Below are 12,036 nucleotides of genomic sequence, written 5' to 3' on the forward strand. Positions count from 1 at the left end.
CACCGCCCCAGGCCCGCCGCGTCGCGCAAGCCGTGGATGAGATACAAGCGATATTTACCCAGCAACAGCAGCAGCCCGCGGTCATCCAGGCCGGTGCAATTGACGAGGCAAACCCGTGGTTAGACCGAACCGGATGGGCACGTTATTTGCACGGCCAGACGTCCAAGCAATTACGAATATGCATTGAAACGCCAGCCGAGGACGCCGAGGGCCCCGAGGCCACCGCACGCGTGATATGGGACGCCATGTTTAGCGTCGCAAGTAAAAGCCAGAGTATCACGAAGCAAACCGGTCATTTATTACGCATTGAAGCCGCACGAACCGATATGCAAAGCATTCCCGCCAAGCCATTACAGGCATATATGCACGAGAGCACCGAGTTAGAGCGTCACGTCGAGCCATACCAGCGGATATTGATGTTTTTCGCCCGCACGCAAACCCCCCATAAGTGGAACAGTCCCATTTACCGGTTTAAACACCGGCAGCGTATAGCATGGGACGCATTATGGCGGGCCGCCGAGGGTCGTACCCACACGGGCCGTCCCGACCCAATCCCGAGCGAGAACCCCGACGACCAGGCCAACCGGTTAGAGCCCGTCGAAGCACGGTGTATGGATTTTGTGATCGAATTATTAAACCAACAAATCCAGTCCAGCGAATACGAGTGCGCGTTAGTATGTGCGTTGGCCGTGTTAGGCGTGAGCGACCACGACGGCGGACGACCATGGAAGGACCCCCATAGTTATCCGCCCATTTTGTCCAGCGTGATTAAGATTTCGCGATTTGTGATCGTACATAAGGCATATTTGTTAGACCCAGATGCCCGCGAATTATTGCAGGGGACCCAGAACCAATTTAATGGGGAGTGGACGGGCCCCAGCCCAATGGAGGATCCCGGATATATATTTGGTGATGAGGGGTATAGTAGCAGTCCGCCATCGACACCACCACCACATATATCGTCCACACCGATATTGTCCAGTTCACCCGCATTTGAAAATTTACCCACGAGATCCAGTTCACCATTAGTGGCATTCACGCAGCAGGCGCGGCAAGGAACGAAGACATTCCGCGAATGGATTCGTATCATAACCAATGCATTTATGGTCCACGGCACCGCCAGCCCGATGGAATGGATGTTAGATTTACGCCGATATGGGTTAAAGGTCCATTATAACACCCCGTCCGATGGGCACATTAGTTGGGAAGGCCATGATCAGTTATCGTACAAAGCGATGCGGTTCACCATGGGTGCATTCCGAGGGTTCATCCATGGGTTAAGCGCCAGTGCGCGGCAATTAATGGTCGACCATGTATTGATGTGCCGACCCGACCAGATTCCCGTGATCCCATGGGACCGCATGGCGGACGATTTCAACCAGCCCAAGGCGGGGTGGAGTTTTTGCAAGATCCACGCACGTCGTGGCCGGTCAATGGGGCCCAGTGGATGTCCGATCGAGTGCGTACGGAGCGTCCATTGCAGCAGTTATTCATCCACGCGGATGAAGGGCGGTGCAGTATCGATGGCATCAAACGGTTTTTTGGGTTCGTCAACGATTTCAAGGAGAAGTTGGCCGTATTAGTCCATATCACCAGCGGACAGCCGGCGCGAGGGCCCGAGTTGTTGAGTATTCGTTATCGCAACACGGCCGCCGGGGGACAGCGAAACGTATTCATCGAAGATGGATTAGTGGCATTGGTCACGCGGTACCACAAAGGGTTTTACGCCAGCGGGGACGCCAAGGTGATCCATCGGTATATACCCCGCGAAGTGGGCGAGTTGATCGTGTGGTATTTATGGTTGGTATTGCCATTTGTCGAGCAATTACAGGCGTATGATCAGCAGATATGCCAGTCACCGGCCATTCCCGACACCCAAGCCAGCAAGTTATGGGGAATCGATGCCGGGACCGGACGCGAGTGGACGTCGGTGCGTTTGAAAGAGGCATTGGTTCGGGAAAGCAAGATGCGATTGCACCATAGATTAACGTTAGCCGCATACCGAGACATTGCCATTGCCATTAGCCGACGGTATTTTAGCAATGCCAAACCGTTTCCGCATAACGTCCGCGAGGATGGGACCGAGGTTATGGCCGACGACGAGGAGAACGAGGATGCCATAGACGATGAGCAATGGATTCGCCATGTCGCCGATTTGCAAGCCGCGCACACCACGCACGTGGCCGAGATGGTATACGGACGGATGATGAGCCAGCAGCAGGGGACCACGGCAGGCCGACAGGCCGGGTTTCGGACGAGCAGCGTGCATTGGCATGATTTGTTAGGGTTTGACATTAAGGACATCCCCAGTAGTGTATTGGGTAAGCGGCCGCAGCCCCGGTGGAAGGACGAGGGGGTTATAATGCGGGACGAGCGTCAGCATTTAGTCGAGACGACCAACATAACCGAGGCGTTACAGCGGATGACCGGACAGCCCACGATGCAGTTCCGTGGGGTGCAGGGGGCCGCCATCCAGTCGATTCAAGCCGGCCATTCCCGGGTGGTCGTGGTGATACCCACCGGCGGTGGGAAAAGCATGTTGTTTATGTTACCCGCGTGGGTGGCCCAGCGCGGCGGATTGACCGTTGTAGTGGTGCCATTGACGGCATTACGTGCGGATTTGCAACAGCGATGCCAGGCGGCCGGCATTCCATGTGTCGAGTGGGATAGCAATCGACATCCCGATCATGCGGCCATTGTGTTCGTCACGCCCGAGTCCGTATTCACGGATGGGTTCCAGTCATTTTTGAACCGCCAGCGCGAGTTGATGCGGTTAGATCGGATTGTCATTGACGAATGCCATATGATGTTGAACGAGTCCGAGAAGTTTCGCCCACGGTTACAGCAATTAGGTCGGTTGCATCAGTGTGGCGTGCAGATGGTGTTTTTGACCGCGACATTACCCCCATGCGAGGAGAGCCGGTTATTTCAGCGAATGCAAGTGACGCGGGAGGACATCAGTATGCACCGCGAGCGTACCAGTCGTCATAACGTGGCATACCGGGTGTACCGGCCCGTGATTGCATCGAGATATCGTTCCCAGACGCAATGGTTAGAGGATCCGGGTGTCCGTCATTTTATCCACGAACGGGTGCGACGTGCGCGGCCCGGTCGAGTGATTGTGTACGGCAGCAATAAGTCCATCGTGACCCAGGCGGCGGAGATATTAGGATGTGCGGCATTTTATAGCAACCAGGATAAAAAGTTAGGCATTTTGGAGCAGTTCCGCAGTGCGTCCAATGGGGTGATTGCGGCCACCAGTGCGTTAGGAATGGGTGTGGACATTCCCAATATTCGATGCATCATTCATATTGGGTTCCCCCGGTCATTGTTAGATTATGCACAGGAAAGTGGCCGTGCCGGGCGAGACCGTTTACCCAGTGAGGCCATCATCATCCAGCCCGAAGGGTTTGACGAGGTTCCCGCATGGTTTGACCAGAACACGGACCGTGAGCAAGCCGGGTTGGAGTTAGTCCGGCAATACATCACCGGTGAGTATCAGTGTCGGCGAGTGTTGTTGGATAGGTATTTAGATGGGGACATCGATGGGTACACCCGGCAGCGATGCGGCGACCAGGACGGGCCATTCGGAGTCGATGAGCAATGGTGTGATCAATGTCACCCGGATTGGGAGGCGGCCGAGTCCGTGATCGAAGGCAGCCATGAGGACAGCGACGCCGAGATGCGGGAAGACGAGCCAAGCAGTCCCCACAGCCCGTCCGCGCACGAGGTTCCCATCGAGGCCCAGCACCGATATCGCCAGCAGCAGATGGTGCAGACGGCGATTTCCGAGCGTGTGCAGACGTTAAAAGCGCAGCAGTTATCGGACGAGGAGTTTTTGGCGCAGGAGGCACGGCAGTGGAACCACCGATGTTGGTTATGTGTGCAGGCGCAGCGGGATAATGTGCAGCATGATTTATGGAATTGCCCCGCGGACGAGAGTGGCGAGTGTCGACGATGGGTGCGGGCGATTCGGGATTCGATGCAGTATGCCGCGGGAGGATTTTATTGTTGTTATTCGTGTGGGATGCCGCAGTCGATTTGTCCCGGTTGGGAGGCCAGGGGGCAATGTGAGTACCGGCAGTTTTTGTATCCGATGATGGCGATGTTGATCCATTGGCAATGGCCCGATGGGCGCCAGGGAGGGTATGAATGGTGGTGCCAGCGGATGCAGAGCGCCAGTGTCCGGGTGACGGATTTGGACGCGGTACGAGAGTATTTGGCGCAGTCCGTGGACACCAGGCATTCCCGGTTAGCGCATGAGTATGTTTGGTTACGTCGGATGTACCACGAGTATGGGTTTTAGTGAGATTGCAAAGATATAGTAAATATATATTTGGATGGATGCGTTTATAATAGAGATATATGTTTGGATAGATGCGTTTGTATTAGAGATATATATTTGAGTCCGAACATTCCCAGAGGCCCCCATAGGGTTAGATTTTATATATCGTGGTTAGGGATATCGGTGATATCGTTAAGGTCGAGTTATATAACAAAGACGGTCCGGGGAAGGGTTTAAGTCAGAATGGTGGTTAGGGTTATCGGTGTTATAGTTCAAGTAGAGTGTTAGGGTTTTATATAGGGGTACGACAAAGACGGTCCGGTCAGCATTTATATCAGGTGTGACAAAGACGATCCCAGCAAGTCGTTATTAAGAGGTATGACCAAGAAGGTCCCAGTCAGTGGTGATTTCGAGGGGTATGACCAAGACGGTTCCAGTACGTAGTTATATAGAGATATATAATAAAGACGGTCCGGTAGGCCAATTATATAGTGGTATGATAAAGAAGGTCCCGTTAAGGGTTTTGATTTAGACGCGTGGTTAGGGTTATCGGTGTTATAGTAAAGACGGTTCCAGTAAGGGTTTTCAGTTAGCATCGTGGTTAGGGTTATCGATGTTGGGGTTTTGGGTGATATATAGTTCAGGCGAGAGGGTGTTACGGTTCACAAGCGGTATTCGGTCGGAGTAGGGGGAATAGGCGTTATCGTGGTAGGTAGGCATCAATGGTAACGGGGTCCGAAGAACGCCATATACCAAGGTAGATATAGGTCATAGGTATAAATGTTGACGGCCGTCAGAAAGCACCAGTATGTAAAGGGATATATATAGGTAGGTAGGTATAAATAGTGACGGCCGTCAGAAAGCACCAGTGTGTAAAGGGAGATATATAGGTAGGTAGGTATAAATGGTGACGGCCGTCAGAAAATAGCAATGCAAAAAGGCAGGTTTACGTACAAGCAGATTTATATAGCAAAAGGGGTTTAGGGTTTAGAAGACGCAGGGCAAGGTTTATATCAATATTAAAGGGGCACAGAGATATATATTAAGAGGAATTAGCACGAAGGTATAGGAAGAAAGAAATATATAGAATAGAATTTGGAAGGGATATAGAGATATATATATATATATAGATCGATATAGAGAATTTAGAAATAAATAGGATTTAAATATATAGATTATAGGGGAAGGGATATATATAGGAAGAAAGGATCATTAAACGAAGAGGGATCGAATATATCGATATATAAAGAAAAGTAGAAATATTAAAATAATAGAAAGGGAGATATATATTATAAAGGTTCAGGATATTTCGAAGTAAGGATAAAAAGAATAATATAAATATAGAAATATAGATATAGAAATATATAGAATAGAAGGCAAGAAGGGAAAAAAATATAAAGAGATATATATAAAGGGGGATATATAGGGGGAAATATATAAGGAAATATATAAGGAAATATATAAGGAAATATATAAGGAAATATATAAGGAAATATATAAGGAAATATATAAGGATATATAGATAAGGAAGGGCAAATAATTTAAGGAGAGATATATAAGAGGATAAAAATATAGGAATAAAAGGGAAATAGATATATAAGTATAAAGGGTAAGTACAAGTTGCATTTACCAGAGGGGGGCCGTTTCCGGCAACCCCCCACGTTGGGTTTAGCGCCCGTCCGTCGTGGGTCCGGTCCGGTTTAGCGTCGTCCCGATCAGGTATAGTGTCTCGCGCTTTCCCCGGACGGGATCTGCCTCTCATCACCGCCCTCGCGGGCCCTCGTCAACTATATAGTCCGGACGGTGCGTCGCTCAACCATTTCCCGTTTCCTTCCCACACCCATACGCTCCTTCTGCACTCCATCGCCCGGGCACAGCGCACGGGCGCGGACGCCACCGTTTTGGCCCCGTACCCCTCGGAGATGCCGTTCCCACAACGAGTGCTACGCCTCCTTCGCTCCCCACTCATGTCTTTGCGACGGTTCGCTCTCGGCCTCCGACTTGGTCGATGTCAGCGTGAATCGCTGATCATTTCTGGATGGAGGCGTGCTTGCCTGTTTTGTCTGCCCCCCAAAATGGTCTCATGCCCATTGGGAGTTGCCTACTGGAGCCCGGTCCAAACCTCTTGAAGTATTCCTTCCTATTCGGGGAACTTATTACAGGCCGAGTCTCATCCGAGACGGGACGATGACTTGTCGGTATGCATGTGGTGTGTGCACCTGCTCGGCGCAGTGTAGCCACCAATGGCAAAAATGCCTCTTGCGTTCCCGGGGTGCCCGTCCTCCGGTGTGGGCACGAAGACGCTCCGTTGATCCCCAACAGATAATGACATGTGAAAAGGCTCTCGAGCGGGCTGCATGATGATTCCGCCGAGGGGCCGTCGCGGATTGCTCCGGTTGGCGGGACAATGATGTGGGCGCATTCGTGACTGTAGCCAGGCGGTGCATCATCTGCACGGGATTGCGACGATTCGGAACCTGAGATATTGCGGATTTAGGCCCTGCGAGGCTGGTGTGTAACGGCAGAAGTGCTTGTCTTCATTCCACGAGAAGACCAGAGGGATCAATCTAGCGAACTGGTCCTCTGCCATGGCAGCCATCTCATGCACAGGCATACCGATTTACAGAAGCGGCGTGCAGGGCAGCCCCGTCAGACTGTTCGGACATGCGGACCATGGCCCCTGGGTGAGGACAAATCTGACATGGAATGGAGCTATCTCCTTTCCTGTGGGTCCAAACTCTCATAAACCCCCCTGTAGCTCAACGACACCCTGCTAATCGCGTAAGCCTTGCCTGTGGATGGGGACATGTGCAACCTCCGTGTGGCGATGCTGCTTGGCGTTATTTTGAGAACTGATTTCGGTACTTTATGAACACTTCCCGCCCTTTTTCCCATTTCTCTATCCAAGCACATTTCATTTGCTGTCTGGAGATTATGGCCGCCATGAATATCAGCCTCGATAAAATTAGCTTCTACTCTCATCCTCCTACAAAGTCCTCCTCGCGTGACGTCGCTGCTTCTCGTTGGAGGCCATATCAGGCCTCTTTAGCTCCACAAACTCTTCCCCGTGCCCCGCCGCCGAGACCGCAAGTTCATGGAACGACCTTCAACTCAGAATCCGATGCTAGCCTTGATGTCTCTCCGCAAATTCGAGCTCCTGTGAGGGAAGCCTTGGATTCACATGCAGGCAGTGAATTTGATATCGAAATAGGGAGAGCTATGAGGCATAACAGCCAGGTCACGCACGAGACAGACTTGGACATGCCTCTCGACTCGGGGCTGTTAAACGAATGCCGAATCGATGTGCCTCAAAGCAACAACACATCCTTGTTTACTGGTATGTCAGGATTCTTGTGGGCCGGGGCAAGCGAGCTTAACTAATATCATCCACCAGATCATCCAGACCGGTGCCCTGTGGGAGAGGTTCATAGTGACATAGATACGGCTTTGATATCAGCAGAATCTCAATTGCATCATTCAGGTAGGCGTCAATCTTATCTTTTTGTTCGACTTATTTTCCTGAACTCATAATAGACCCGCCCGTCACCCCAACCGTCACCCCAACCGACTTGCTAAGATGGCGTCGAGACAGTATCTCGTCGTTAGGAACTTATGATGAGACCGACAATGGCCCTGCTCCACCCGAAGTCAACTTGCATTGCCCGCGTGTCATGCCATCACCTTTGCCCGATTTGCCAGCATGGCCCAGTATTGACACAATCATACAAGACGAATCCGTTGAAGACGATACTATGTCCGGGCCAGAAAACAATGGAGGTCGGACGGGAGTTCTGGGGGGTGAGGTGACAATACAAAGTGTTCAGGTCAATGAACCCTCAATCAGCGAGGCTATTTCGGATGAGGATGAAGGAGTCAGGCTCACTGAAGAGAGCCAAGCTCCTGTAATTTTTCGTCATGGGCCTCGCACTCGTTCAATCAAGCAGTCTAAAGCCACTCTGGCAAGCACATGTTCCTTGCGTCCGCGACCAAATGCAGACTCTACCCGACCAGAGCAATTCCCTGCCGTTTCTGTGGTCATCCCAGCCCGTCGAGTCGATGAATCGGCGGCAAGCACCAAGACGAATGCTCCGGCCAGAGCACGACGTAGCAATTGGGGCGGCAGCGGCGACTTCAACAATGACGGGACAATGCGGGCATCGACGGGAGAGTATTCACCATTTTCAGGTGGATCCAATTCCAAGACGACAGGACACCCACCGAAAAGGCCGAAGAGGGCAAAGCAGAATCACTTAGCCCCGAGCAATGCTATCGTGGTGGAATGCACTACTCAGTCCCCAATGCCCTCGAAGGGTGGTGGTTTGGCTGTCACATCAGGTGAAACACAAGAGATTTTCGGCCGCGGAGTTCTTCGTATCGAAGCTCGTGGTCCTCGACATGCCTATTTCATGACGTTCCTTCCGGAAGTTTCTCACCGCCCGTCTATGGCAGAAATGCCTCCTGATCAGTCTTCACGCTCCGAAGGTTTCTCCGAGAACGCATCATCGCGACTTGTGAGACGCAGAAGACGTCGTCAACGAACGATGTCCACAGCATGTGAAGATGGAGATGAGTGGTCCACAAAAAGACCACGGAATTCGCGATCTCGTGATACGCGCAACAAGGTCCAACGAAAACCCAGGAGGCGTTTGCCGTGGTCTTCGGAAGAGGTGAATTTTCTGCTGGATTTAAGAAGAGACGGGCAAAGACCGTGGTCAGAGGTGACGAGCTTATTTTTAGATCGATTTCCCGGAAGAAGCCCTGGCTCAATCCAAGTTTATTGGAGTACGCACAGGCTTCAAGAAAGTATGACGGAATAAGACCATGCCAATTATCCTATAAACAAAGCGTATGGTTCAAGCGTCCTCGCCATACACCGCTAACAGGTACATATAAAAGGAGATTTCCAACGTGGAGGTCCTTAGACAATCAATCGGATCGTTTCCAATTTGAGAAATATTCATATGGAACTAAATGGGGATCGGTAACGTCTCTCCCTGGGCGTAGGACCTTGTCAATAGATCGTCATCAGTGGCAAAAGTCTTGTGGCCACATACGAAATACAATTCGCGAGTTGAGTCCTTTCCAAGACTAACTTATTAATAGTAGTGAGGCGTCCGGAATTGGGAAGATGAACTTGATCGCGCTAAGCATCATCGAGAACGTCTTGAATACATGCATTAAGTCACCTCCAGCTGATTCCCACGAAAACCCAAGGGCAAGTATAACACTCCTATTCCTTCGCTCTCAACATTGCCGCTGTAAAACATGACTATTGCGCTTTTGCACATTTGAAGCGAGTCCCCGAATTTTTTTAAAACACTTGCTTCTCTGCTTTGTTTTCCACTTCGTAATTTCATTCCCAGATATCCTATCTCGCACGCGCTGCTATGGCTGCGACGAATTCCTCGCAATCATATCTCCTAAAGAATAGAAAACAGATGCGTCAAAAACAAGGGCGCCGCAAGACTTGTCTAATGAAAAAGGCATCCGAATACAGCAAAACTTGTAACGCAGACGTCTGTGCGGGGATACGGTTACGTGAGACAGGCCAGGTCTTTATTCTATCCGCGGATATAACGGGGTCTCGGGACTTTCTCAAGTCACAAATAGTATACTGCCGCGTAACAGTCTTATAGACGTAGAAGGCTGACTCCTTTAGGGTTCGTACTATCCAGTCCCGAGGCTGATCACTGAACGAGACCTGGAAAAGGCTGGGAAAAGTACCAGAGGCAGACCATCAAGCGGAAACGGTACGTCATAGATCAACAGAAATAATGGAGGAGCTGAACATGTAGAGAAAAGTAAATGAGGTACCGTGCAAGGGGCACAATACTGGAGGTCGGAACACAGAATGACTTTGTTCGAGCCGGAACTGCATGGCTTCTATATAGTACAGAAGCTTCAGACAATCTGGGCTTTACATACTGCAACTATCAAGTGCAACCTCAATTTACCCGGATTTATCGATCTCAAGCGATATATTGTAAAGAAAGGTGTTTATTAAGCGACTTGGTATAAAAAATTAAAATACCTCTTGGAAGTGTAGGCTTTACTGTGTGGCTTTGGAAGGAATTCCGAAATATTGCCCGGAGCTCCTTCCCATGATAATAGTATTCGGTTGTCCCGCTGAAAGTAGATGGGCGAAAGCAACGCAGAAAGACGGCTTCTGTGCTTAAACTCTCCGTGTTTAAACTTTAATCATTGAACTAAACCTGCAACACGATATACATGATTCATCCTGCAAAAGGGTAGCATTCGACATAACCTGTGAAAGGTGCACGACAGATAGGACATCTCTTCGGCGTTGCAAGATTTTTTGCGCACGACTTACAAACAATGTGCCCACATAGAATAGTCACCCATCGATCTGGCTGCAAAAAGCAGACACTGCACTCTAAGATACGCCTTTCTCTTTGTTGGGAAAGTTCCTCTTGCGTCTTTTGGTGCCCCTCCCTCTCCAGGCGAATTTCATCTCGAAGCATTCTATTCTTCTCTTGTAACAGCTGGATTTCACGGTTAAGTGCCTTTCGGAGCCCCCCGAAAGCGTCGTCCTGGTCCATTATTAGTTAAGGAGGAAAAACATATTGTGAGGAATTGGTACCAAAGCAGACGGCTCCTTTGTTTCGGTTCCTCTGCGTTTGCGCGATGGTGTCGTATCCGCCTCCGCATTAACTGATTCAATGATTATGCTCTCAAAGTCCTGGTAACTGTAATCACGGCGCGGGGCCCTTTGAGGTCGTAAGCTACCTGGCTCGAGCCTTGGAAGTTCCTCGTCGTCGGCTATAACAATAGTGTTGGAAGGGATTGCCATCGTGATTTTAGTCGCCACGCTCAGGGGAGGAGCCGGTACAAGCCGGCCTGGGGGAAGGAAAAGAAAATATCAGAGCATGCAACCGGCTAGGGCAAGGAGGCCCTTTATATACCCGAGAACCAACAGCGACGAAGTCAGGCCCGGTAGGCAATTGGACGCTGGTGCGATCAACCTGCATGGCACGATTGGACGTCAAGCCGTGATGGTGTGAGACTAGGCTATATCGCTGCATGCGCTGCCCCGACGAGGCAGACAGTTGCATTTCTATATCTATTCAAAGACCAAGGCCCCCGCTTAATTGCTACTTAGTGGATCATGGCCTGCTCATCCTTGTCTCTGAAGTTCCTGCGCCGGATTTGGACAACGCCAGCGACTGCGCACATGATGCTCATCAAAGGCATGGAGCTAGAAAGCCATCTTATGTAGCAAGACTATTTTACACCAGTTGTACTCGAGTGGCTCCTCGTTTAAATGAATAGTGTCAAAGTGACGCGTAACATGTCTGGCGTCATGAAACATCCGAAAGCGATGCGCAACACTCTTATAAACAGTGGCTTTCTTCTCTCCCTCATAGAATTTGTGGGGACTTGCCAGAAGGCTGAATTAGTATAGTTGAACCGGAAGTCAACTACTCAGGGACCGGAATCATGACCTGGTGGCCCAAGAATATAACTTTCTTGAGACCGGGGGTAATGCTAAGAAGGGGGTAGTCGAAAATGATAACAAAATCGTTCTCTCGAAGGCTGACCAGAAGAAGAAAATGTCAAACTTTAGGCAGTCTTCTATATGGAAAACTACTTATCGTTGTGACAGCTCAACAGCTGGACTATTCCGCTCAAAGTATTTGGCGCCTTCGTAGCTCGGTGCTCCACTGCGCCTAGTAATCTTGAGGTGTTCTGATTCGATCAGTGATCAGCTCACTGAGCATCACCTAACACTC

At 50.3% G+C, this 12,036-nt stretch overlaps 3 protein-coding genes across 3 annotated transcripts; 2 read left to right on the forward strand and 1 right to left on the reverse strand.

The window, feature by feature from the left end:
* Nucleotides 1–7,219: 7,219 nt before the first annotated feature.
* Nucleotides 7,220–8,956, forward strand: N7443_008161 (uncharacterized protein; the record flags this gene model as incomplete). Its single annotated transcript, XM_056888217.1, has 3 exons — nucleotides 7,220–7,622; nucleotides 7,820–8,796; nucleotides 8,837–8,956. 3 exons carry the CDS (start codon nucleotides 7,220–7,222, stop codon nucleotides 8,954–8,956), a joined length of 1,500 nt encoding a protein of 499 aa, XP_056739908.1.
* A 716-nt stretch (nucleotides 8,957–9,672) lies between these two features.
* N7443_008162 (uncharacterized protein) lies at nucleotides 9,673–10,080 on the forward strand (the record flags this gene model as incomplete). Its single annotated transcript, XM_056888218.1, is given in 3 exon segments — nucleotides 9,673–9,894; nucleotides 9,945–10,035; nucleotides 10,055–10,080. The coding sequence occupies 3 exon segments, from the start codon at nucleotides 9,673–9,675 to the stop codon at nucleotides 10,078–10,080; spliced, it is 339 nt and encodes a 112-aa protein (XP_056739909.1).
* Nucleotides 10,081–10,617: 537 nt separating this feature from the next.
* Nucleotides 10,618–11,096, reverse strand: N7443_008163 (uncharacterized protein; the record flags this gene model as incomplete). Its single annotated transcript, XM_056888219.1, has 2 exons — nucleotides 10,618–10,836; nucleotides 10,887–11,096. Coding segments are annotated over 2 exons (429 nt in total), but the record flags the coding sequence as incomplete, so codon positions are not given.
* Nucleotides 11,097–12,036: the final 940 nt, after the last annotated feature.

Source organism: Penicillium atrosanguineum, assembly GCF_028827265.1.
Source record: "Penicillium atrosanguineum strain IBT 20685 chromosome Unknown utg000006l_segment0_segment0, whole genome shotgun sequence".
In the NCBI taxonomy this organism is placed as follows: Eukaryota; Fungi; Ascomycota; class Eurotiomycetes; order Eurotiales; family Aspergillaceae; genus Penicillium; species Penicillium atrosanguineum.